Source organism: Danio rerio, chromosome 11, assembly GCF_049306965.1.
Source record: "Danio rerio strain Tuebingen ecotype United States chromosome 11, GRCz12tu, whole genome shotgun sequence".
Lineage (NCBI taxonomy): Eukaryota > Metazoa > Chordata > Actinopteri > Cypriniformes > Danionidae > Danio > Danio rerio.
The window spans coordinates 8,370,326-8,398,256 of record NC_133186.1 but is presented as its reverse complement, the minus strand read 5'-3'; the positions used below and the strand labels follow the sequence as shown (position 1 = coordinate 8,398,256).

The 27,931-nt window shown below is 37.6% G+C and overlaps 2 protein-coding genes and 1 long non-coding RNA gene across 6 annotated transcripts in view; 2 read left to right on the top strand and 1 right to left on the bottom strand.

Annotated features, from left to right (window-relative positions):
• The first annotated feature begins 465 nt into the window (after positions 1–465).
• On the top strand, positions 466–12,686 carry LOC141376527 (uncharacterized). Its single transcript, XM_073916341.1, has 8 exons — positions 466–1,095; positions 3,358–3,504; positions 4,734–6,515; positions 6,876–6,970; positions 7,101–7,151; positions 8,145–8,637; positions 9,347–9,452; positions 11,722–12,686. The coding sequence occupies exons 1-7, from the start codon at positions 876–878 to the stop codon at positions 9,448–9,450; spliced, it is 2,892 nt and encodes a 963-aa protein (XP_073772442.1). The 5' UTR covers positions 466–875; the 3' UTR covers positions 9,451–9,452; positions 11,722–12,686.
• Positions 12,687–13,023: 337 nt separating this feature from the next.
• On the top strand, positions 13,024–26,224 carry LOC141376533 (uncharacterized). Of its 4 annotated transcripts, none has more exons than XR_012386985.1 (6): positions 13,024–14,411; positions 24,581–24,642; positions 25,037–25,076; positions 25,165–25,205; positions 25,595–25,634; positions 25,840–26,224. It is a non-coding gene; the product is annotated as an uncharacterized lncRNA (long non-coding RNA). The 4 variants fall into 4 exon arrangements; XR_012386987.1 differs by lacking the exon at positions 25,595–25,634 and adding an exon at positions 20,166–20,223 and having other exon boundaries at positions 14,322–14,411; XR_012386984.1 differs by lacking the exon at positions 13,024–14,411 and adding an exon at positions 16,277–20,223.
• Positions 24,602–27,931, bottom strand: part of dnase2b (deoxyribonuclease II beta) — a 21,076-nt gene continuing 17,746 nt past the window's right edge. Inside the window, exon 7 of the mRNA XM_073916346.1 lies at positions 24,602–24,805. Coding sequence (XP_073772447.1) covers positions 24,802–24,805 — 4 coding nt within the window. The 3' untranslated portion in view covers positions 24,602–24,801. The remainder of the gene's footprint in view (positions 24,806–27,931) is intronic.

Below are 27,931 nucleotides of genomic sequence, written 5' to 3'. Positions count from 1 at the left end.
TAAATAATAATATAAATAATTCTCATTAACTTCCGGCCGCAGCCGTATCTGGTTGTTGCTAACGTTAGGGCAGATATGGTTGGTTAACGAGAATTATTTTTTTAATTTCCCATTTGTTGTATTTTATTAATTATTGTTATTCAGTGTTACATGATATTGATGTGCGTATCCGCAGCTGTATCCTATCTAGACTTTACCCGTGTCTGATGTAGCAGCAGGATTTATTTAGAAAACCCACAAACTGATTAGGATTATTTCATTCAATATTTGTTTTTATTCATATTTTTTAATCGAAGCTAAAATAACGATATCTCCTACAAGAGTAATTAATTAATAACTTGTCTATAAAATAATTAAACATTTGTTTGTTGCCCTTTTTAAAATGCCTTTATGTTTTTTTCAGTATTGTGCTATAGTATTCAATATCCGTCACAAACATTCATATTTTTGAACTTGAGCACTAATTTTGTATTTTTGTCAATCAATTTGTAATCGTTTTTAAATAAATCCTCTGCGAACTGTAAAGCCCGCCTTTTTGATTTGATTGGCTAGCATTTTGACACTGATGAGCTATCGCTGACTGTAGTGGTTATGTGGTTTAGTGGCAACTTTAGATGTGAACAGTCCTAGTTGAGTAATATTTGAAAATCGCCTTTGTAGTTTTAAGCAAAAAAACTACAAACTCGTAAGCTGTTCGAAGCAAGCTGCAACTGTTCGAAGGATTCCAAAAATGACGTCATCGCTATTCGGTGCTGCCACACCCTTCATTTAATTGATATTCTGAATTGAGTGAAGACGCGTTTGCAGAAACCTCGCGCAAATCTTTGGATTTGCGAATATCTATTGACTAACTTATTTTCTGAGTAAACAGGATTATGAGTGAGAAAACTAATTTTATGTTTGTCCACGCGATGGCAGCAACAACGCCCGTGTGTGTCGAAGGAGAGACTGAAGGGACGAAAACATGGCTGGAGAACATTGGATTCTGCACCAACTTCTGTCCCTGGCTCGACGAGGAGGATTCGACAATGGCTTCAGATGCCGACAAAGCATTTGATAAGCCTTTTACTGTCAATGAAAAGAAAAATACAACCGGTAAGACTGTCAGCAACCACACAAGCTGTCTAGGTTTTTAAAAAAATGATAAAACTGGGCAAAGAGAAAGTATTAGGGGATGAAATTAATTTAATATATGACTTAAGAAACATAACATATAAAACAAATCATGATAAATTGTCAATAATGGGGTTTAGGATGAGAAAAGTGTGAGGTGAATTGCCCTGAATTAAGACTCTGGCCTCAGATATCCCTAACCTTAAAGTTAGTTTGACGTTAGACATTCATTGACGTTAGACATTTGGTTTCAAACCAAATAAACTCTTTGCTCCTGCTATAGTTTGAGTCATAAATATGTCAGATAGATATAAATATGTGACCTTTATGTTGCACAAGGCTTAATTTCTCGATTTAAAAAAACAAAAACAAATTAACCATACAAATGAATTTAGAAATTCAACCATATGAAATTATACACTAAGACCAGTACCAAATTGTTCAGAAGAACACAATAGTACACAATAAAATTTATACAATAATGATAATACAAGTTATACAATAATATTTTATATACAATAATGCATCCATGGCTATTTGTATTAGGTCGAATACACTGTAAACTCGTAAATGAATTAAACTCTGACACCATTTGAGATAAAATTCAAATCAACCCTAAAAATGGCTAAATATGAGAAATAAATCCAAATTTTCAGTATATCGTATGCATTGCAAACACTTTTCTGATATACTGACAATATAGATTCACTGCAGTATATAAAATTAACAAAGGCATAACTATAAAAAACAAAGCTTGTGCATCATAGACAGAAATATTCAAACAGTTTTACAGTTTATTTGAATATTTTATCTCAAATAGTGTCATAGTTTAGTTCATTTAAGAGTTTACAGCGTAATCGACCTAATACAAAACAGTGTCTTGTGCAAAAACCAGCATGTTTTTCTGAACATTTTGGTTCTGGTCTTATTGTATAATTTCTTCTGGTTGATTTTTTTTTTTCTTCGAGAAATAAGCTTTGTGCAGCATAAAGGGCTCAAACCATAGCAAAGAAAAAACCATAGCAAAGAGTTTAATCGGTTTGAAATCAAATGTTTAATTTGGCCACAATTTTCTGTTTCTGCATATTGAATGATTTTCAAATCTTATTTTAACACATATTTTGGGAAAATGCTTTAAATATTTTCTGACATACAACAATACTCTGGGAAAGAATTTTGTTACGTTCGTGGCTGATTTTGCCCCATTGATGATGTTAGTTTTGATAGCAAAGACATGACACCATCTAATAATGCAGTTTTGACTGTTGCTTGCTCTTCTTGTTGGGAAAAGGTCAGAGTTTATTTTTCACTCATCAGTTGCAGTGCAAAAAGGCTTAGTTTCTGCCTTCTGTTCAATTCAATGTTGTTTCTAAAGTGCTTTCACTATGTAGACTGTGTCAAAGCAGCATAACACAGCTGAAGTTCTAGTAAACTAAAACTGCTTCAGTCCAGTTTGCAGAGTTTTCCCTCTATATGGAATATTGTGTGTGTGTGTGTGTGTGTGTGTGTGTGTGTGTGTGTGTGTGTGTGTGTGTGTGTGTGTGTGTGTGTGTGTGTGTGTGTGAGTGTGTGAGAGAGAGAGAGAGAGAGAGAAATGTCTGAAAAAATCAAAATAAGCAAGTTAGCTCTCAGAGGATAGTAAACATAGTGAGTGTATTTATGCACAAACACTATAATCTGCTGTTTTACTCCATAGAGCTCCATATAAAAGCCAGAATCTTATTTGCACAGGAAAAATCTAAAGGGTTAATGCTGTCAACTGATGATGAACAGTAAAAATGACACATTTTATTTCTTCCCAACAAGGGAAAACCACCAACAATCAATCGAAAATGTTATATACTTTATTACTATAAATGTTAGCCTTTTTAAGTAAGATAATATTTTACTTGATAAGATTACAAGAATAATACAAAATCTGTTTCTTTCAAGTAGCAAAGAATTAATGATTGAGATATCACCTCTGCCTTATTTTATTAGCCAGGAAAGACCCTAATATACATCACACTAACTTAATGTATTTCTGTGTGTGTGTGTGTGTGTGTGTGTGTGTGTGTGTGTGTGTGTGTGTGTGTGTGTGTGTGTGTGGTAATCTTTAGGAATAGACTAAAATAAATAATTTTCCTTTTTATGTCAACGATCATCAGAAAATTAAATAATGATCATGTTCCATGAAGACATTTTGTAATGAATAAATTACAGTTGTTGTTTTTTATGACTCTTATGGCTCATTTTGTTATTTAGGGTCACATATGGAGATCATCAGCTTTTGCAGTGATTTCTGTCTCTGGCTGGACGATGACTGGACTGTAGCTTCAGATGTCGGTACAGCACCAGATGAGATGCCCGATGACCCTTTTTCCGATAACACCATGGAGAAAAACACAACCAGTGAGATAATTAGCAACCTCTTCACTGTAAAATATGAACATTTTATTAATGGGAATTAGGATACTTAATCTCTTTAAGTAAAATATAAAGGTGAAAACAGGGTAAAGACATAAGTATTAGGGAATTAAATTAAATATATAAAAAAAACAAGGAACTCGACATATTAAACAAAAATGAGAAATGATTAATATTAACACAATGATTACATGTTGTTCTATAAGATAAATTGGCCTCAAGTGAGACTTTTTTTAAGGTGGCCTATCCAAAATAACAAATTCATATTCAAAATACTATTTTAAAATTCACAGGACATGTTATATTAACATTGAAAAAGAAAAGCTGCAGATAATACATCGAGTAAATTGAATAGATTTTAATAATATATTTAATTGTGTTCTCAACTCACAAAATCACAGACTCTAAAAGTTATTTTTGTTAAAAGCAAATCTTCCTTGCTGTTCTGTGCTTGTAATAAATGGAAAACAAATTACATCTGTGACCCAAAAAATTGAGCCGATCGGTGACTAAAATAATGTTATCCAAACCATGAGATTTGTTACAACATTAATTTCTTGTGGAAGCCTTTTTTATTTTGTTTGGCTGGAATAAAAGTAGCTTTTTAACAGTTTAAGGTCAATAATATTAGCCACCTTAAGAAAAAAAAAAAAAAAAAAAAAAAAAAAAATATATATATATATATATATATATATATATATATATATATATATATATATATATATAATTGTATTAGTCTTAATAGAACAAACCACTGCTGTCCAATGAATTGCCTAATTATTCTAACTTGCCTAGTCAACCTAATTATCATAGTAGTGTCTTTAAGCATTTTCAGCTGAATACTAGTATCTTGTAAAACAGTTTTTTAAACTTAAGTTTAAAAACGTGATGAAAAAAAATCTCATTAAATCACAAGAGGGCTAATAATTTTGACCATGTTTGTATGTATGTTTAGGAATAGCTTAAACACTTCATTTGATTTCCTTTTTATACCAAAATTCATCAGAAAATTAAGTATTTCAAAATTAAGTTTTTAAATGACTCTTATGTCTAATTTTGTTATTTAGGGTTATAAAAACACTACAGCTTGTCCCCACTTTGGGAAAAGTCACCCTATATCTTGTTATTTTTTAATATGTTTTATTTATATATACTCAATAGCCTAAACAATAACAGATTGTCATGTTTTCTTTTTTGTCTTCTTTTCAATTTAGGAATTCAAATACAAGGCAGCAGCAGGTGGAGCAAAATCCGTGCTTTCTTCAAGAGAGTGTGGAAGGCCATAAAGAAACCTTTCCTCTGCTGCAGACAGATAAGCGTGGAACCACAAACACCACAGGAGAATCCACAAACAACTAATCCAGACCTAGAGACTGATTCAGATACAGAGAATGTAGCTGGACCTTCTTGGATCTGGAACTCTGTTGGTCCAGATTTAGAGCCTGTCCCTGGAGTATCTGGTCTCTGTAACTCTGTTGATCCAGATTCAGAGCCTGTCCCTGGAGTGTCTGGGCTCTGTAACTCTGTTGATCCAGATTCAGAGCCTGTCCCTGGAGTGTCTGGTCTCTGTAACTCTGTTGATCCAGATCCAGAGCCTGTCCCTGGAGTGTCTGGTCTCTGTAACTCTGTTGATCCAGATCCAAAACCTGTCTCTGGAGTGTTTGGGCTTCAGAACACTGTTGATCCAGATCTAGAGCCTGTCTCTAAAGTGGCTGGTCTATGGAACACTGTTGATCCAGATCCAGTTTCTGTCCCTAGAGTGTCTGGTCTCCAAAACAATGTTGATCCAGTGCCTGTACTTGAGGTGTCTGATTTAAAGAACTCTGTTGATCCAGAGCCTGTTCCTGAAGTGCCTGGTCCTCAGAACACTGTTGATCCAGTTCCAGAGACTGTCCCTGAAGTGCCTGGTCCTCGGAACACTGTTGATCTAGATCCAGAGCCTGTCCCTGAAGTGCCTGGTCCTCGGAACACTGTTGATCTAGATCCAGAACCTGTTCCTGAAGTGACTGGTCCTCGGAACACTGTTGATCCAGATCCAGAGCCTGTTCCTGAAGTGACTGGTCCTCGGAACACTGTTGATCCAGATCCAGAGCCTGTTCCTGAAGTGACTGGTCCTCGGAACACTGTTGATCCAGATCCAGAGCCTGTTCCTGAAGTGCCTGGTCCTCGGAACGCTGTTGATCCAGATCCAGAGCCTGTATCTAAAATACCTTGTTCTCAGAACACTGTTGATCTAGATCCAGAACCTGTTCCTGAAGTGCCTGGTCCTCGGGACACTGTTGATCCAGATCCAGAGCCTGTCCCTGAAGTGCCTGGTCCTCGGAACACTGTTGATCTAGATCCAGAGCTTGTCTCTAAAGTGCCTGGTCCTCAGAACACTGTTGATCTAGATCCAGAACCTGTTCCTGAAGTGCCTGGTCCTCAGGACACTGTTGATCGAGATCCAGAACCTGTCCCTGAAGTGCCTGGTCCTCGGAACACTGTTGATCTAGATCCAGAGCTTGTCTCTAAAGTGCCTGGTCCTCAGAACACTGTTGGTCCAGATTCAGAGCCTGTCTCTTGGCTGTCTTGGCTTTGGAACAATGTGCGTCCAGTGACACCGTTTGTCCTTGGACTGTTCCGTCTCTGGTACACTTTAAATCCAGACCCAGAGCCGTTTTTTAGAGCAACTGGGGTCCAGAACCTGGCTGAGCCAGATCCAGAACCTATTTCTGAAGTGTCTGGTCTCAGGAACACTGTTGATCCAGATCCAGAGCCTCCACTTGGACTGTATCGGTTTAGGTACACTTTTGTTCCTGAGCTAGAGTTTGCCCTTGGACCGTTTCATCTCAGAGCCAATTTAAATCCAGATCCAGACCCTGTTGCTGGACCATCTGTGGTTCAGAACATGGTAGATCAGGAACCAGAGCCTGTGCCTGGACCATCTAGTCTCCAAGACACGTCTAATGTGAGGTCCTCATCTGCCTCAGGAGCCCCTAATTTTGAGCCAAATACTGGTGAGTGTGCTAACAGCACTCTGAAATCACATACAAAACATAAATGCAGAATCAAATTCATGAAATTTTGTTTATTTAATTTGATGGAAACAGTAATATTATAGATGCTACTGTAACATACTTGTTAATGTAAGGCAGTTGTTCTCAACTTCGGGCCTCTGGCCACCCTGCACTGCACATTTTGTAAGTCTTCCTTACCTAACACACCTGATTCTGATCATCAGCTCATTAACTTATCCTTGTGTGTTAAATAACAAAGACATCCAAAATGTGTGTGTGGGGGTCCGAGAGTCAAAATTCGAGAACAACTGATGTAAGGTCAGTATGAGAGAATAACCTCTTCTTCTTCTTCTTTTTCAGGATCTTTGATTGGTCTCTACGGCTTTGGAGAAACGATAGGAGGCGGGAGCTTCGGCTTAACATTTAAAGCAGTTCGTAAATCTGATGGCAAGGAGGTAAAAATCTCTTACTGTTCAATTGGCTTCTTATGTAACCTGTTCACTTGATCCAAACTTGTATATTTATTAAACAAATTACAGATTGAATAATGTGAAAAAATTAATTATTGTGTTTTCTTTTTTTTAGGTTGCCATCAAGAAGATTCTGAAGAGAAACAATCCACGTTACATCTCTGTTGTAAGTTGGCAAAACTTCACTCATCATTTAATTCTTTAATAGTTTGGACACATTTATGGTTGCATAGTTCAATTTCAAAAGTCAAAAAGCAGCCATATGAGTCTGTATGAAAACTTCTCTCATGTTCAAACTGAAGAAAATTATTTTATGGTGACTTCAGGATGAGCTGTGCTTCATGCTGAAATTTGATTAATGTGAACATTTACTGTATTATGTAGCAGCACTGTAAGAGAAAAGAGCTGGAAAACCTTGTTGATCATATACAAAAGTACTAAAGCAGGGTAAAATACATGTAAATGATAAGTTTGCCCAAGCATTAAATCATTGTTTACTCACGCTGTGATTCCAATCCTCTGAGACTTTTGTTCCTCAACAGAACACAAAAGATATTTCAGATTTAAGAGCTTTCTCTTCTGCTATAGACGGTAAGGGTCCTGAGAAGCTCAAATTCAGAAAAAAAGCCAAAACCATTGTCTGAACACTACAATCATACAAAGCTGCTGAAACACCTTTGTCTGCGCCAAATCTGTAAAAACAAATTAGTTTGCCAATGTTTTCTCTCCTGCATCAGGTCAGGGTACATGTTTTCTACAGGCAGTATGATGTTTTGTCAGAGTCATATTACCTGTAGTAAATGCACACCCCACTCTGATGTAGAAGACTCTGGCAAAGTCAGTTGTTTTTACAGTTCTTATTTTAGTGTTCTTGGAGCATCGTATGATTACACTTGAACCACTGAAGACACTCCTTGTCTTCTTTTCTGGACTTTGAGCACCTCAGGAACGTTCCTGTGTGTGAAGCGTGAGGGAGCTCTCAGATAAAATGCCTTAATTTGTGTTCTGAAAGACGAATGAACGTTTCAGGGGGTTGAAATGACATGAAGGAAAGTAAATAATAACAGTATTTTAATTTTCGGGTGAACTAATCATTAAAATAGTACCAATTTTTCCTCAGATGTACAACTACTAACCCTTGTTTTCTTTTTCTCTGCAGCCTGGTTGTTCCAGACCTGTGTGTGAAGAAGCAGCGTATATGCTAATACTGAAACATCCTTCAGCAAGCAAGCATGTGATAGAAATGTATGAGTGGTTTGATCAAGCTGGATTCATTTCACTCGTCATGGAGTACCCCCAACCTTGCGTATCTCTGCGGGACTATATATACATGCATGACAAACTGTCAGAACGGGTTGCACGTTCCCTGCTGCACCAGTTAGTCCAGGCAATGCAGCACTGCATTGACCATGATGTTTCCCACAACGACATGCATGCTGACAACATCCTAGTCAACACAACGAAGGTGGAGCTCAAGCTGATTGACTTCGGTTGTGCTACCAAAATCAGAGCAGAAGATTATCAAGCTGTCGTCTTTTCAAACATCTGGAACGTAGGCTACATGCTGTATTTCATGGTGCATGGAAGACAACTAGTGAACAGAATTTCCGGAAGGAAGCGCCACCTTTTGTTTGGTCCCAGTGTATCCAGTGGTAAGTGAAAAGACAAATTTACATGCCAAAACCTCAACCTGTTGTAGTCTCATGACAAGACAGGAAGAGCTTAGCATTGCTGATCCTAGGAAATGTTTGACTTTATTAAGGAATCTAACGACACCATGTATAATAGCTAATGATTGAGCAACTTCAGTCCTGGGGGGCCACTGCCCTACAGAGTTTACCTTTAAATTTAATCCTCAAATGATCTTGTCATTGACTGTATTCAAAATCACTCCTATACCCTCATCTACTACTCCTTACGTTAGTCTAGTAAATTAGTGTATTTAAATGAGTAAATGTAAACAAATAAGTCAATTGAAGCAGTTTTGTTTGTGCTTTTCTGGTTGATAAACCCCTCAATTGGATTGGATTCTGCTTGGTTAGACCCAAGTTATTTATCACAACAAGCTGTATGCTAGTATTGAAACACTGTAGTTTTATTTATCATGTATAGGAATGTTATTTTTACAATTAAATAAATGTATTTATTAATTCATTTAAGGGTACAGGGCTGCGATTTCAGCCATTGGTTAACTTGCTTCACAAGTGTTTGATTAGAGTTTAAGCAAAACTCTGCAGGACACAGACCTTCCAGGACTCTCCAGTAGCCTTTTTTAATAACAAATTTCAGAAGATATCTTTATAAATGTCAGCTTTAATGTCTTATACAGTCTTGAATAACTATCTTTTTCTCCTTGTACAGACTGCTGGGATCTGATAGAAAAGTGCATGGATAAAAAATTGTCAACGTTGGAGGAAGTCTTACAGCACCAGTGGATGAAGAAGCAGGAGATGGAGCAGGGATGAAGGTAAATACAACTGATCCAGTAGGCAACAACATTTGTAATACTGGCACACACAAAGCTGATGGTGTCACATTAGTTTTGGCGCTTTTATTAATCATCTTCAATTTTGCTAATGTGTAACATATTTTAGAGCACTTAGCAATTACTAAACACTAAACATTTTTAGCAATACAGTTAATGTAAAAGAAACATATATTTGAATATTCAAAGATGTTAAAAAAAATGTGACAATGAAAGCATTTAAAATGATTAATTTTCTGAAAATCTGTATATACACACAGGCATGAGGGTGTTTTACTAAAACTGTACTCAGAACCCCTAGTTTTCACGATTGTTTTTGTGATGAAAATGTCTAATTTTGTGGTGATAGTTCTTGAAAATTTTGCGATTAATATATATCTTCATGACACAAGTCGTTAAAATAAAGCTTTTGTCAAGACAAGATCTGAAACGGCAGGGGTTACGCCAAAGGAAGGTTGCATAACTCTTTATTTTTTACAGACAATCTTACTTTCTCTTGCTCACTCCCAGCAGTATCTGACATCATTTATCTCACTCAGAACATGCGTTACCTTACCGTATTAAACCTAAAACACATCAATGGCAGTGAAGTGTTTTCTCTCATCAATGACAAGGGAAAATCATATCATAAAAGCAGCCATACATGTAATGCAAAAATAATCTCATTCAATTGGGTCAGGTCTAGCGGCCGTCATCCACAAACAATCATCATTGTAAGCTGCTTCCTTTTCTGTCTGTTCCACTGCTCTGTTTGTTAGATGTTAGATGTTGTTAGTCCCAATTCGCGCCGTGTCATTCGCTCGATTTGCTGCTTCTGCTCTCCATACGTGCTGCTCACGCAGTGCTTTCGCTTGCGGTGTAAAACAGGCATTAGGCCCCATTCACACGAGGCGTCAGCTTCAACGCTTCCCATTCACTGTGAATCGGTGACGTCAGGCGTTGCCGAACTGCATTGTGGATCAGTCTGCGCCGCTTCAGAGGCGTTGCTCGCTGCAGAAGTTGGGACTTGTTCAACTTTTCCAGGGGCGACGGAAGCGTCAGCTAATCAAATCGCTGAATGCAAATACACCAGCTAGACAGTGGCCTATTGCTGACTGAATTTCATTGGCTGATGCTGCTATGATGATCGTGTCAGCCCCAACTTCAGACATGCCTTCAGTCAAGCATTGACGCTGAAGCCCCGTGTGAATTTGGCGTCAAGCCTCCTTTCCACTGCACACGAAAAACCAGAAGTCATTTATTTCCAATGGAGAGTAGTTCGGGAGCTGCGTTGAGGTCCGATCATCTCCATATGCAGAAAATTCGGATCTGAATTGAGCTGCGGATCCATTGAAATATTTAAACTTCTGCGACTAGACCGTATGCGACCAGCCGGCCGGATGTGATGTATTCCAGTGTTGTTCGAACTGGTCCGTGTGCGTGAGATGAGAAATAGGACTTTATTTGGTTATTTGTTTTAATCAGAAAAAGTCTATATTTAAAAAAAAAACATTTCTTTTCATAAATGTAAGTAATAAAGTAATAAAAATATCTTTTTTTATGTTGTCTAAACATCCCCTCCAATATTTTTAGCAGTCTGAGTTTCTAGTATTCATTCATTCATTCAACAACGGAGAATTGCTTCTGCACTCCTTCATTTCGGACACTGCGAGTACAGCTTCTCTTCCACGGTGCACGTCAGAACTGAAAATTCTGTGCGACTAACACAAGGGGGCGTAATCCGACAATCGTGTCCAAATGTCATGTGTAGTGGAAAGGCGGCTTTAGGGTTGTTAGGGCGCAGGTGAGACGTCATTTTTCGAGACACTCAAATACATCACGTGCGCTGCATTTGCAACATCTACAGTATAAGTCGTGTAAAATACTTCATTGCAAACTGAAATAAATATCATTTGATAGTTTAGAATTGGATGTTTTATGAGATTATTTACATTTTTTTGCATTTAAATTAAGAATTTTACAGAATCGCAAAGGATTTAGCTTTTTGTTGATTTTGCGTTTAGTTTAGCGTTTGTTAAATCACAGAAAACTAGGGGGTCTGTTTACTGCATATAACTACTTTAAAACAACTTGCAGTTTTGTGGTAAATTATATTCTTGTTGCGGTTTCTATTTCATGGGCTGATTGTAGCTTCAAGAGGCCGTTCATGGACAAGATGATTTTCTATTGTGTTGTTTCCTATTTTATCGATGTGGTAGACAAATTCCAGACATGCTTTTAATTTTTTCTTCTTTTATTTTTCCTCATTTAGGAACTTCACACACAAAGCAGCAAAATCTTCAACAAAAAATCATTAAAAAATCATCAAAACTCATCTATAAAGAAGCTTTTCCCGATCCAGGACCACCGTCTGTGCTCATAAACACTACAGGATCAGCGTTTCCCCAGGAAACTGCCTCTTTTGAGCTACTCTTCATGGGATCAGCCTTCAGCAGAGACATTACACTGAACTGAATTTCAACAGAGACATTTGTTAAGCTGCTTTGACAACATTTGCATTGTATAAGTTTTGTAAATAAAGATGAATTGACATGTACATATAAGAAATAAGATTTATTTTTGCACTGTTTATGTATATATTAGAGTATATTATGTGTATGTTTATTTATTTAGTTGTACAGTTTGCACTTTTGCACTTTATGCTGTTTATGACACTACTGGTCAAAAGTTTGGCGGTGGGGGGTGTTAAAGAAAATTATTCTGTAAATATTGATTTATTACTTATTGTATGTAGTTGCAAATGAAATCATTGATCCAGTCATTTTTGCTTTTATTACTGTTACCATTAATAGGATCAAGTGACTCTGAAGACCGGAGTAATGATGCTGAAAATTCATCTTTAAAATTACTGGAATAAATGATTAAATTAAATGATCAAATACATTTTAACAGTTATTTTATAGTGGAATAACATTTCATAATTTGTACTGCATTTTTGATGAAACACAGCCTTGGTGAGCAGGAGAAGATTATTTTAAAACATTTAAAAATTTTACTGACCCCAAACTTTTGGCCGGTAGTGTATAGAGGTATTTATATGTATTTATTTTTCCATATATTTATGTATAACATTTTATTATTGAAAGCAAAGAACTTGATTGAACAGGGAATCTTGTTTTCTACTGTGCACATGACAGCATAAAATGAAGCGAGATGATGTAAGTAAAAGTACATTTCTTAATAAAAATGTCTTCAATAAAATTACTTTTTGCAAGGAAGTTACTTTTTAGAATTAATTCATATTAACGTTAAAATAGATATTTACTTTAAAGAGCCCCTATTATGGGTTTTTGTGAATGACCTTCCATGAAGTGTGTAACAGCTCTAAAGGTTTAAATCTAAAAGTGCGAAGAGTTTAAAATTATTGATTCATTTCTAAAAGAGTCGAGTACTTCAAATGAATCATCTGCATAACGAGTCTTTAGCCGTTTTGGCGTGACGAATACGAAACTTTAGCTCTGCCCAGCTGTTGCGCATACTAACCCGGGAAAAGTGAAACCTGCGGTCCCGCCCACTAGCACGGTAACAAAGAAAAAGAGGCTAGAAACACACTGTAGCAAACTGGGGTCCGTTCTTCGTACGTGGATTACTCAGTTAGCTGGATTTGGATATTGACGATTTGACACGATCCAGGATCGTTTCGTTCTTCAAAGCTGATCCGAGAGTTGTTGTCATGGCAACAGATCTGCTAGGTCAAACCTGATCGGGAGCAGGTTCAAATCATATAAACAGGATTAGATCGGCTCAGTTCAAGCAAAGATAATACAGAAAGTATGTACCGAGTTCTGATATTTTCTTACAGTAAAAGTTATATACACTTGGGAAAATAGTAGTTTTTAACTATATATTTAAAGTTATAGTCATTAATAAAATAAATAAAGTTTTACATATTAATAAAACGTATGCAATCTGCACCCTCGAAATGAAAGTACAAAGACTGCCACCTGGTGGTGCAAAGAGAAAACTTATTGATATGAACTTTTTAGATCGCTTTAGTACAAATTGTGTATAATAGAAATGCACAATATGTGACTTTTTTTAAAAGCAATAATACATTTATGCAGTCATAAACATGTTTTGACAGTTAATATGCCAGTGATGCTTCACAAAAGTTGCAGACGCCTTTACCAATATCAAAATGCTTTTGGAAACAACCAGTTATTCTTTACACCGATTAAAAAACTGTACTATAATAAAGAAAATCTTTTCTAAATGTAGAACTAAATACATTGATTTGCATTGAAATACATGATGAATACTCTTGTCTTGACAAATGAAAGTGTAAAGCCTGCAGCTCACAACAAATGTGAAGTTACTGCGTGTCTTATTTAACAAGCCGTTTACTGCTAATTTGATGTAATTTTGCTCACATGGATAATTGAATATTAATCAGATGATGTCATTACGCTGCTGTGCCGTCAGCCAATCGTTGCATTGTTGATCATGATTTCGAGGATCGATAGATCTGTCCTTAACAACAAACGCAGCGATCTCAGATCAGTTCATCCAGATATTCTAATCTGATTCGCGAACTTGTTTGAAGAACCAAATAAGCGAGAGATCAGTTATCAAGATTAAAAGATCCAGGATCTGCCAAATCATCTTAGATCATTTAAGCGAGGTACGAAGAACAGACCCCTGTTGTATGAAGTCAGGCTGTGCTCAGCTGAATATTTTTGGAACTGTGAGGGGAATGTTAGTGCTATTGTCTCTACCCAAAGATGAAACTGAAGAGTCAGTTGTTAAGGTTTACTTTAGCAAAAATACCTCAGCATTATAGCCCAGCCATGTGCTGTTCGAGTGCTTCTGGAATCTACATGCTTACAACGGAGAATTCATCGTTTGTTAAAGGAAGGATCAGAAAAGACAATTGATGTAAGGGACTATGTCAGTACATGGATTAGTGGATCATGAATCCGTTTCGTCCTCCATTTCACAAGTGTAAGTACGTGCGATTAAAATGGCTGCCTCCTTGTTTTCTCTAGCTTGCTAATTAGGTAACTAACATAGACTATATTCCGTACACAACGATGTTCCGTACAGATGACCTTTTAACGTTAATCTCTGAATAAATACTTAAGGGTAGTAGGCAAGCTATATATCTGTGTAATCTTTAATTCTCACTCTTTCAGCTCCAACCACAACAGAGACATTCCTACTATATCTTTCCGAGTAAAATCAGTAAGTTTGCTACGTGCACCTAATGCGCTTGAAAATAGAAAGTGGGCAAGCTTAGTGCGAGTGTCGCTTGGGAGGGGAGACATTAAAGCCCCGACAATATGCTTTAGCGTTTAATTTATGCATCACACGGTATTACAGTCTTTATGAAGTGAATATTATGTTATCACAAATTGTTAAATTATCTTTTGTTGAATAAATGCTTTGAAATGGGGATGTTTAAACGTCAGTTGTGGGTGACGACCGTATGTCGCAACTCTCCGCCTGAGAGACAGGCTGCAAACGCTGTTTGGATCCTCCTTTTGCAGTGATTATGTTTATATTCATAAAAGGTCAGTCAAGTTAGCGTTAATGTGCACGAATTTAATTTTTTATATTTTGAAATGTCATGCTGTAATAAACATGATACAAAAAGTAAATGATTTTGAAGCTCTTTCATTTCAAACTTTCATAAAAGAGTTATTTAATATCATTAACTTCAAGTTAAACACAATAATAGTATATTCTGACATAAGATTTTAATAAGACTTCAAACAATGCCCATTTTTGCCAGTAAATTAAAGTTATGCGCCCTGTACGGAACACTATTTTAGTCGTGTACGGAACACCATTAATACCTATCATCTTGCGTACACATGCGAAGCCGGTACTTATCCCATCTTTTCTCAAAAACTACTGGTCCAAAAGACATCAATCAAGATTTGGGTTGTGCAATAGGTATTCCCCCAGAGAATGAACACACAAGCATGCTTATCTGGCTTTCAATGAGGGAGGAGTGGTCGTTTGAATGCGCTGAATAGAGAAAAGTGTACGGAACATGGTTAGTCTACGTTAATTGTGTTTTGTTACTTGTAACCGCTTGTACTGTATCAGATTAGCTCTTTATATTCTTATATAAAGGCTAATGCCACATTGAAAATGTGACGCAGCCACTTTGTTTAGAAATTTAAATACGTTTGTGAGCTCACGTTTCATTGCCGTTTGTCGTTGCTATGGCCACCTTCAGCTGTTCTTACACACGTGCGGCGGTCAAGTTTCAAAATTGTTCAGCTTTTGACACTGTGTGGATTAATACTGAATTTGTGACTCCCGGCAAAAACAGGAGTGTTGACAGGTAAGCTCACATACACACTCTCCACTCTGACTAACCTTACTTCTGTATTGTTGATAAGCTGTGCTAGGCATTTCACTCTGTCTCTCGGTGAACGCTGTCAGTGTCGACCAATCGCAACAGGCTGTCATCAGTCCAATCAGTGCAGATTTGCTTTGTGCCAAGAAGGGGTTTGGGAACAAATGAATCGCTGTATGATTCATATGGGAGTCGCTGGGATAATTAGGTAAAAATAAATGCATATTATAAGACCATGAAAGTGTTTTTTACAACCAAAATATGACCATATTTCATGTATAATAGGGGCCCTTTGACAAACTTGAGAGTAGGTGGTGCGGTGGCACAGTAAGTAGTGCTGTTGCCTCTCAGCAAGAAGGTTGCTGGTTCAAGCCTCGGCTGGGTCAGTTGGCGTTTCTGTGGGGAGTTTGCATGTTCTCCCAGTGTTTGCGTGGGTTTCCCTTCGGGTGCTCCGGTTTCCCCCACAGTCCAAAGACATGCGGTACAGGTGAATTGGGTAGAGTAAATTGTCCATAGTGTATGAGTGTGTGTGTGAATGTGTGTGTGGATGTTTCCTAGAAATGGGTTGTAGCTGGAAGGGCATCCTCTGCGTAAAAACTTGAACTTGCTGAATAAGTTGGCGGTTCATTCCGCTGTGGCGACCCTGGATTAATAAAGAGACTAAGCTGACAAGAAATTGAATGAATGGATGAATGAATGACTAGGAATGCATCAATATTACAATTCTGATTAAAAACAGATAAGCCAAATAAATTTCCAATATTCCAGTCAATTTTGATTTTATGAATGAAAAACAAACAAAATTAAACCCATTAAATATTCATATATTAAAAACAAATTCCCAATATTCATTCATTTATTCATTTTCCTTCTGTTAGTCTCTTATTTGTCAGGAGTTCTCACAGCAGAATGAACCACCAACTATTCCAGCATATGTTTTACACAGCGAATGCCCTTTCAGCCGCAACACAGTACTGGGAAACACCCATACACTCACTCTTTCACACACACACTCATACACTATGGGCAATTTTGTTTATCCAAATCAGTTATCCCGTCTTTAACCTGCTGCACCCAAAGAAAACCCATGTGAAGACGGAGAGAACATGCACACAGAAATGACAACTGGTCCAGTCGGGACTTGAACTAGTGACATTCTTGCTGCGACTGAGCTACTGTGCTGCCCCTATTCCCAATATTGATATGGTGTAAATTTGAATTCTCCATCTAAAATCACAAATAGCAAACCTCAAATCATGTGGCTTGATGTACTGTGGCTCTTGTGCACTTCAAAGCAATCACCCTTACTATTTTTATCTGGCCGACCATAAAAACAGGAAGAAATAAAATCTCTATTCAATATAATGGCATCAAAAGCCTCTGAATCAGTGCTCCAGCACATCAGCAGATCGATAACATCCAGGTACAAAGCATCATCTAATGCAATGTTCGATTTGGAGAAGCCATTTAAACAACAAATAGTTCTCTCTATGGGTATAGGAAACCTCACTTCCTACTGTTCCCCTGGCAAAAGGAACATAGTAATGACCTGATGGACACTTCCTCCCAAATATGGCCATTCCTGTGTTCAGGCCAGGCAGCTGTGGCACTTGGTAAAAAGAGACATCTGTGGGTCTTCTCAAATGAAGGAAGCAGTAGAAGAAGCAGTTGTTAATTGCTAATTAGTATTGCATATGGGTTTAGAGATGTAATCAAACCCCTGACCCTGATTATTGAACTGTGACGCACAACGAATTGTACTAGTGGGAAGAAGAGGTGAGTGTTTACATTTTTAAAGTCTGCAGAAAATTAAAAATGAAATGTTTATTTTTAGTGTTACATTTAATTTAGTCATTTAGCAAACAGTTTTGTCCAAAGTGACTTACAACTGAGGAGATATTCAGCGATTCAGCAAGAAGAGGCAATACACATTAGCGGCCCGTTTCCACTGAGAGGTAAAATACGGTTCGGTATGCCTTTTGACAGTGGAAACAGCAATAAAACCGAACCGTACCGTACCACTTTTTCGGCACCCTTTCGAAAGGGTACCAGACACGAGAAAAGGTACCAAAAGGCGGAGACATGCAGCTGAACGCTGTTGGTTTACAGAGATACGTCATTTGCTTACGCAACAAGCCAGAATGAAAACAAAACAGTCGCCATGTTTAAAATACACAGCCGAGAAATCTTTTACAGCGTAAATATATGGCCCGTTTCCACTAAGTGGTACGATACTGTCTGGTTTAGTACGCTCTTATGGCCATTTCCACTGTCAAAAACCCTTTTGAAAGGGTACTAAAGGGTACTAAGCATAGTTCCATGTTCAGATGAATGCTGATTGGTTACAGAGATATGTCACTAGCTCGTAGAGCTACACAGAATGAAAACAAAGGAACTGCCATGTTCTAATACACAGCTGAGACATTACATGAAAATTCTATATGCATTTAATAACGAGCCATGGATGACCGTAGCTCAAACAAACTATGTCGTCGTCTTGATGAACAGACACAAAGCCAAAAAGAAAAAATCTGCCATGTGCTGTTGTTGTTTTACGAGCCCGTCTAAGAGTGCAAGCGCTTTTCCCTTTCTTCCAGAAGCTCACAATCGCGTCTATATTTGATATAACAAACTTCTTGAGCTGATGATAATAACGTGTACTCTTTCAGTGTTTAAAGACAAACCTTAGTCAAATGATTTCTAAGTTAATAAAGTTTACAGTACGTTAATATCACTACAATATTATTGACTGACAAATCTGCTGTAAATGCTGCTCTCCAAGTGTAAACATGTGAACACCGCAATCAAACTATTTCCATTGTGCATGAATAACACACGCAGCTTTCTGACGCTACCTACAGAGTGCATCCAAGTTACAGAGAAATGCGGAGGGTTTTTTTTTTTCTCTTATTCGCCGTGCTGTCTCAAACATTGCATGAAAAATGCACGCTTCCAGCAGCTCCTCGAATCAAATATCTCATTTGTTACGAGGGGCATGAATAAAATTCCTAAATGAAAGTGCCAAACTGCAGTTAAAGTCCACCATTTAATCATTTGTCAAGTAATTCGGTTATTGATATCGATGTAAACACAGTCACTGTCTTTCTCCCCTGCGTCTTTGTGTTTTGCCTCTGTGAAAATCAGCGCGTGCCTAAATCAAAACTCTCATTTTTATGCAATTTTTAATGGACCTTCCCTCTTTCCCTCCCCCGACACTCCCCCCTTTCCCTCCCCCGACACTCCCCCCTATACAGAGCTGGACACGCCCACTTTCCTGACTTTTTTCCAAAGTAGAGGTGTGAAAAAACCCTGCTGAAACAGGGGTGTTTCATGGCCCTTTAAGACTGCACCTACTGTCCTTTTAAATAAAATCAAATCAGTTTTATTGTCACATCATCAGCAGCACGTGTGCTATGATGAGTGAAAAGCTTAGACTGGCTCCAGACAATACAAAATACAGATGCAAATACAACGACAGCGCAAAATACAGACAGTGCAAATACAACAACAGTGCGAAATACAACAGCATACCCCTCAATTAATTAATTTAAAAAGCTGCCAACTTATTCTGCTATCATGACGCACATCCACCTGTTACTGTAATTAAAAAACTGTAGGGTGGTGCAAGATTTTGTCCTTTGGGAAATGATCGGATTGTGGGAAGATGGGCATTGCTAACAAATTGGCAGCTTTAAAATCGCCATGAAATGAAAGTTAAGATTGTCATTTTTTTTCTGCTATAATGATGTACATCCACCTGAAATAGTTTCTGAAATGAGGAAAAAAAAATTAGGGAGGTGCAAGATTTTGTCCTTTAGGAAATTATTGGGTTGTTGGAAGATGGTTGCTAACAAAGTCAAGTTTCACAAACTAATTTTGAGAGGAGCACCTTATATAATTGACTGCAGCTAGCCACCCATCTACAATCATTAGTTACCCAATCAGATTAATCCAAACTCACTATAAGTAGCCTAGCTAGAACTACTCTCTTACCTTCGTTTTCTGAAGAAGGACCCCATCCACCTCTTTTCCTCTTTTACCACGGGGAGCTCTTGAGAACCACCAGATCTTGTACTCCCCTTACATGCTCTGCTGACCGAGCGGGAGCCCTGGGCCCAACTATCTCTGAGCTCAGGGTTCTCCCCCGGGACAGCATGCCAAACCCGCTAACATTTGTCAAACAATATCTAAGTGTAAACTCTTGAAATGGTGGAAAATTGACAAATAAATGTGATGAAAAGTCATTTCGAGGGGGGGGGGGGGGTGGAAGGTTATGGATTTTGAATAAAGATTATTAGGGCAATTTAATGTTTATAAAAAATGAAGTACATTTTGATTTATTGCACACTTTATGGCTATCGCTTGTGCGTATGTGTGTGTTTTTACAGAAGAACAAGAAAGGAAGAAGGAAAGAAATTAGTCATATATGCATAAAACAACAGAAGGGTGAGTAAATTATGCTGTATACTAGTCATGTAAGCAATGGCCTGCTCTAATATGCTGGCCTATTTAATGGAGGCACTCAGCCTGTGGTTTGCACTCTTCACTCAGTGGCTGGGTCATTAAAGCTGTAAAAAGAGTCAGGGGTCATGTTGGTAATATCCAGTGTGATGATGACAGAGCACACGTGTCTAGGGTCCAAGATGTCAGTGCTGGTAATTTAAGCTCATCATTAAGCACATGCACAGATGAGCTGCTGATCTTACAAACAAAGTGTCTTCAGGCATTACACTGTATTATCGCTAATGTATTAACACACACACACACACATGTTTGTTTTGTGAATTGTGGGTACATTACAAAGGTTTGTATTGATATTATACTGTACAAACTGTATTTTCTATTGCCTTAACCCCTCTTTACCCCTAAACCCAACTATCACCAGAAATTGTATACAGTTTTACTTTCTGGGGGGGGGGGGGGAACGCACACACGTACGCACATACACACACAGAATGCTATAACTTTCATAAACGTTAGTTGTTACTTTCTTAAATTGCAACACCAAGAATGATTCACAGGATTGTGCTCAGAATAAAACAGCTGCATAATTTTGGCGATATAATCTACAGTGAATTAATACATTTAGCTTAATCCTTCTGAAACATGTATTGCTGTATAAGTATTGCGACGTTTACTGCTGCTCTTTATTTTGTTGAAGTGCCTTGGTTGTAAACCCTGCCCGGCTAGCATTGTAGCCTATAGCCACATTTCCCACTGACAATGATGAGATGTTGTAATTGATAAATGTGCTGTAAATTGCATTCAGTTGTGCCTTGCCTTTCTGATCCAGAAGAAAGCTGATTGAAACGACAGAGTATTGTAAAGTGTTCACATGAGCTTTTAGTATTATGATGTTACACAGTGAATTTGATCTGTTCTCAGAAGGTTGTTTGTCGCCCTCTGCTGTCTGATGTTTGCATTTAAGTATTGAGACGTTTCTAGTTCAACTTGGTCATTTCAACAACTAAATAAACAGATCTATCTGATTTTAGTTTGAGAACAAATATTTTAGGTTTAGTAAAAGAAATATGCAGACATAATTTATCTGTTTTAAGCATGGTCAAACTAAGGCATGGGCCAGTATAAGTTTTTGACAGTATGATAACTGGATAAAAGTTTTACAGTATCATGGTATTGTGATTACTACTCAAAAATAAGTACTCTTTAAATGTAATTTAAAACTATTTGTTTGATTTTAAGAAACATTTGTCAGGATAAATAATTTAAATAAATCATTGACTTCTGCTCTCTTCATTGGTTTCAAAAGCACAGATTTCTATAACAGGGCGAGGCAGTGGCGCAGTAGGTAGTGTTGTCGCCTCACAGCAAGAAGGGCGCTGGGTCACTGGTTCGAACCTCGGTTAAGCTGGCGTTTCTGTGTGGAGTTTGCATGTTCTCCCTGCCTTCGCGTGGGTTTCCTCCGGGTGCTCCGGTTTCCCCCACAGTCCAAAGACATGCGGTACAGGTGAATTGGGTAGGCTAAATTGTAGCGTATGAGTGTGTGTGTGGATGTTCCCAGAGATGGGTTGCATCTGGAAGGGCATCCGCTGCATAAAAACTTGCTGGATAAGTTGGCGGTTCATTCCGCTGTGGCGACCCCGGATTAATAAAGGGACTAAGAAAATGAATGAATGAATGAAGATTTCTATAACACATTAAAAACCCCTTACATGTACCTTAGGTACAGTATAACATAATTTTTGTGTGATTTAAAAACCTTAGACATTCCAAACCACGGTAAACCCTGAAACCGGTTATCGTCCCATGCCTTGATCAAACTAGGGAGCCCTGCACATAACTTGTGGGACATACTGTTGAAATAACCAAATAATTACAATTGACCTAGAGCTGCACAATTAATTGTAAAAAGATTGCGATCTTGATTTGACCCCTAAGACGATCTTAATCCTGTATTTCTACGATTCTGTCAATCATATATTCAAGTTTAGGAGAGAAGCAATGGTGGCCGCACCAGTCTTCACATTGTTTTACATGCGTTGTTCAGCAACGTGGACACCTCCTAATGGAGTTGAAAGAGTGCTGTATTTATAAGATATAATTCACCTAAAAAATGACCAGGCTCAGCCCTGCTTAGCTTCAGTGAATAACCAGTCTTGGGCTGGGCTGAGTTTATTTCAACATGCAGCAAACAAACAAGAAAATTGTAATTTATTATTAATTGTAATTGTGTATGTGTGTGTGTGGGTTCATCTAATCTGTAAAAAAATAAATAAGAGATCACTATAAATGTGATCTACAAAAATGATTTATACACAGAAAAATCTTTTTGCACCACAAATATTGTGGAATATATGAAAAATATTGACTTTTTTGTAAATATATTTTTTTAAAGATTATTTACATTATTTGAAAACATTTACGTTTAAAAACATTTTTCACATTGACATTAGCCCTTTCACACAAAGATACCGGTAAATATCCGGAAAATTTCAGGGACGACTTTACTGGTAAATTCAAAAAAGCGCTGTTCCCACAGGCGCGGACGTTACGGAATTTTTCCGGAAAAGACCGTTCACACATGCATTCCAAAATACAGGTAAATTCTGACATCATTAACCAGAAACGACCTCTGGCTGCGCTTGTATTTGTAAACATTTTACCTGCTGCTTTACGGGCACACGCATCAGAACTTGAAGGTAAACAAACAACAACGGCTTATGAGTATTTTATCGATAATTATTTACACAAATCGGCATTAAGAAGGAACATGGAAATTAGAGCTGTGAACCTACACTAGTCTTACGGTTCGGTTCGGTTACGATTATCATGCCATTGATTCGGTTCAATTCGATATTTCGGTGCATCACGGTGTATATATTTATATATGTTATTATTTGTAATACAATTGTGTCATTTAATACAAACAGTCAGATATATAAACTGTAACTTTGAAAAAAACGAGCATTAAGCAAATAATATAAACAAATATAAATATTCAGCTCAATTTCTGATCCTTGTCTAGTTCTCTTACACCCCTTTGATTGGGATTGATTGGGTTGCGATTGGCTCTTGCGCGCTGCGCTCTTCAGATGAATGATAAGCTGCAGGCGGCAGCAGCGATCTCACAGCTGATCTATGATAGACACGGTGGAGAAAACTCTGCAGACACGCGCTCGTTTCTGTATCCAAAAGTAACGCTGTAAAACAGCCGAGAGGAGAAGAAAAGCCACGCCAGCAGGTCAAATGGGCCACTGTGTGTGTGTGAGAAAGAGAGAGAGAGACAGAGCGAGAGAGAGAGAAAGAAATGGAGTAGGCTACTTTCATTCTCAAACTCACACAGTGAAATTGTGCACAGTTCATGAGTATTAAGAAGTTAGAGCGTTGTAAATACTCGCGATCGTCTCCCTCGCGACAGAGCGCATATGTGGTAAATGACGTCAGTAATAACCGGTTATGATTTTTACTGAACCGATACCAAATTGTCTGCATCTGCATCGCGGTGCATCGAAGAAACGATTAATTTTGACACCCCTAATAGAAATGTTATCTGACTGACATCTAGCAGCTAAATGTGTCTGAAAATACATTCACAGGCTTTTATTCTCATTAACCGCGCGAACGTGAATGCGTCTGAGTGTTCTGATTGGCTAAAGTCAACATCTCACGTCAGCGCGTTCTAGACATGAACGCGCTCTTTCCGGCAATCTTCCTTCTGCATTCACACAGCGCAGCATTCTGGCAAATTACCGGTAATGTTACAACTTCTCTTTCCGGAAAATAGCTGGAGCAAATTTTCCAGTATTTTCAAAAAGGGCCCTTTCACACATACAGACCTTTCCGTAATATAAATTTTCCGGAAAGGTCTGTATGTTTGAAAGGGGCTTATTTCATTTTCTGAAAATGTCTTAATAATCATAAATATATATGAACATTGACATACAGTCTATACTGTATATAGCCAATGTGTTTGATTCGTTTATTTATTTTAAATATTAACATTTTCATTATTTTAGTAGTCCTAATATAAAATACTCCATTGGATAAAAGGAGGTCTTTCTTTTGGGGGTTTATTTTCATGACATTGTCTTTTTACCCTCTCAAATGTCCACCAACAACCTGCCACCAAAAAGCACCTGCGTGTAAAGTCTCTCACTAGGCCTACATTAATCCTCGGTGTGAATTGTTGTGAGGTCAGCTGGAATCCCTTGTCGCTGATATGATATGAGAGCCGATTTACCCAGCCCTTGACCTTCACGAGTGCAGACATGATATTTGGATAGTATAATAATAATGCATTGTCAACCAACATGGAATGATTTTGTGTGTTTGTGCGTGACAGACTTACAAGGACACGGCATCAGCTGGTCTCTTGACGGCACACTTTCTTTACAGAACAACAAAGTAAGTGTTACATAACGAAAATCTTTGTCATAACAAAAAAAAAACTGTATTTTCTCGATGACTTTGATTAGTTGACAGTTGATTCGTGTGGCGATTTGTTTGTTTTCCGTCAGGCAACTTTGTTCCGCAATGAGACAAAGATACCTGTCATTTCCTTTGTTACCTAAAATGAAAGAAGCACATTTCAAAACAATTAATGACATTTATCCATGTAATGAATTTCTTACAAAAAGATTTAATTTAGATAGTAATGCTTGTATTTTCTGCTGGAAAGGTATTGAATTTCAGGAACATCTTTTTTTTATAGTTCTATTGTCAAATCCTTTTGGGACACATTGTATGAAAAAAAAATATTTACAGTAATTCACCCTACTGTATGTTCATGTATTTATAGGGTGTAGTATATTCACTGAGGCCAGACAAACTTTCTACAGGTGAGATTTTAGCCATATTTTTACAGTACACAATATTTTTGAAAAATATTTACAGTAAATCATCCTACTGTACTTTTATGACTTTAAGGGATGTGGTACATTCGTAAAGGCCATACTGACTTACTACAGGTGAGATTTTACCCATATTTTAATTCGTATTTGTACAGTACACAAATATTGAAGAAAAGTGTTTACATTAATTCACCCTACAGTAATTTTTTTATGTTTTTAAAGGGTGTAGTACATTCACAGAGCACTCACTGACTTACTACAGATGATGTTTTACCCATATTTTCATTCATATTTTTACAGTACACAAATATTTTATAAAAATATTTACAGTAAATCATCCAATTGTAGTTTTATGATTTTAAAGGGTGTAGTACATTTGTATAGGCCAGTCTGACATACTACAGATGAGATTTTACCCATATTATTATTATTCATATTTTTACAGTACACATATATAGAAAAAAAAAATGACAGTAAATCACCCTACTGTAACTTTGTTTTTAAAGGGTGTAGTACATTCACAGAGGCCAGACTGACTTACTACAGGTGATATTTTACCCATATTTTTATTCATATTTGTGCAGTACACAAATAATGAAGAGAAATAATTACAGTAATTTACCCTACCGTAACTTTATGATTTTAAAGGGTGTAGTACATTTGTTTAGGCCTTACTAAGCTTTCATTGTTCAAAATGTGTAATTTGGAAACTTACACATGAAGTACAGTAAACAGAATGTTTTGCATTTAGGATGCTACATAGAAAGACTTGGTGAAGAACACAGAAACATCTTTAAAAGACATGGCCCAAAAGAAGGGATGGAAAGAAGGAAGTGATCTATGCCCGTCTCATTTGACCAGCGGTGGAAACAGATCCCCCCCCCATATCCCCCCTTACTGTTATGTGTTATCTTCTTTATTTGCCCTCTTCACTCCCAATTTCTTTATATAATATTTCTCTATCCTTAGATCAGATAACCTGTTGATATTTCTTTGTTTGGTTTATGTTGTTTTTCTTCCTCTTATTCACTTTTATCGGCACCATTCCTAATCAAATGCTTGATATTGTAAATGATGTGGACCAAATGTATCTTTCTGTTATACAATAAATGTTCAAAAAATAATAACTAAAAAAATTTAAACAGGGTTGTCAAAAGACAAAAAACTAATTGTTGCCAGTATTAATATGTTCAATAGCTCTATATTCGAAAACAAACATCATTTCTTTTTGATCAAAGTGTCGTAATCACAACTTCAAAAATATGAATTCCAAATCTAAACAATATATATGGAAAATTTGTATGTGTTCTACCCAGCACTAACTTATTATTCCTTAAATAATAGACAGAAACCACATTATGTATTTATGTTGCATACTGCACTGCCCCTATGGAGAGAAAGAGCTCATGGAAAGCAGGCCTCAGATTTCCTCACACTGTTCACACTCACTGGAAGTTTCAGGATGTCATCACACTATCAAAATGCATTTAAATGCTTCATTATTCCCCAGACAATCTACCAAAAATGCACATTTGTTCACTAAGAAGTACAACAGCAAGAAGAGTGTGTGTATATATAGGACTGTTTCATGCAAAAGTTTGGCCAACCCTGACCATTTTCATAATTGCAAGCCTATTGATAGATTCCTGAACATTGTTCTTAAGAATCTGCTGACACACACCTGCCACTCAACCCCACAGCATGATGGAGCCCCCACCATATTTTACAGTAGAGATCAAATTCTTCTGGAATGCTGTGTTCCTTTTCCGCCTTGTAAAGCACCTATGTTTGTGGAATCTGTCCACACGATATTTTTTCAAATTATTTAGGCGGAGTATTCTGGACTGTGGAATGATGTACAGACATTATCAGCAGTAAAATGTTCCTGGAGATCTTTGGAGGTGCACTGTGACTATTCTAAACATTCTTCCCTATTTCCTTTCAGATATTTTTCTTAGTTTTTCCAAGAATTGTTCCTGGGGCCTTCCATTTTCTTACTATATTTCTGACTGTGAAGATAGAGACTTCAAACCTTTGTGACATCTTTTTGCATCCTTCCCCTTACACCCTAGTTTTAGGTCATTAGGAAGTTCTTTTGAGGTTTCCATGTTGCTACTTTCTAGTTCACAACAAGGAGAAGCACAACTAGCTAACTCAAATATCCTTTTTCATGATTGGTTGAACCTGATTGTTAAGGTTTACTGAGGGTGCTTTCACACCTGTGAATCGATTCAGTTGTTCGGAAACAGAGATTACAATTGTTACATTGTTGCTCTTTGCTCTTGGAGCGGTTCGCTTTCACACTGCAAAGTTTCTAATCGGACCAAAAGAGCTAAAACAAGTCACGTGCGAGTAAACTCTCCTCACATTGGTCAGAGTGTCAGGGTTTATTTTGCAGCGTCCCGCTAAGCTGTCAGGAGAAGTGGTGGTTTGGTGGTGATTGACAGGGTGCGCGCGCGATGTGTCTGAGGAGAGATGCGGAGGGGAGGGGTGAGAAGGGTGCGCGACGATGCCTATTTGAGGACCTGTAGGGAGACGCGAGATTACCGGGAGATCATCACTCGTTTGCGGGCATCCGGAGACTCGCGAAACTTCCCACCCCAATCATAATTCTTTCTTCATATAGCCGTATATGCCTATTACATATCCATAAAACACAGTGATACAACCGCGCTCGGATCGGATCGCTTTCTCACTACAATCGAACCGCTCCAGGGTTCGTTTCAATCGAGCCGAGACCACCTCATTCAAGCGATCTCGGAGCGATTACTTTGGCGCGGAACAGAGCGCGATTGCCCTGTTCACATATGCCAATCGAACCGCGCTAACTGGGCAAACGAGAT

Bases quoted from the DNA above. Each gene is read 5' to 3' on its own strand.
- LOC141376527 (XM_073916341.1), top strand. From the start codon at position 876: ATGAGTGAGAAAACTAATTTTATGTTTGTCCACGCGATGGCAGCAACA. The intron at 1,096-3,357 runs GTAAGACTGTCA...TTTGTTATTTAG, and splicing joins TGAAAAGAAAAATACAACCG to GGTCACATATGGAGATCATC. The intron at 7,152-8,144 runs GTAAGTTGGCAA...TTTTCTCTGCAG, and splicing joins ATCCACGTTACATCTCTGTT to CCTGGTTGTTCCAGACCTGT.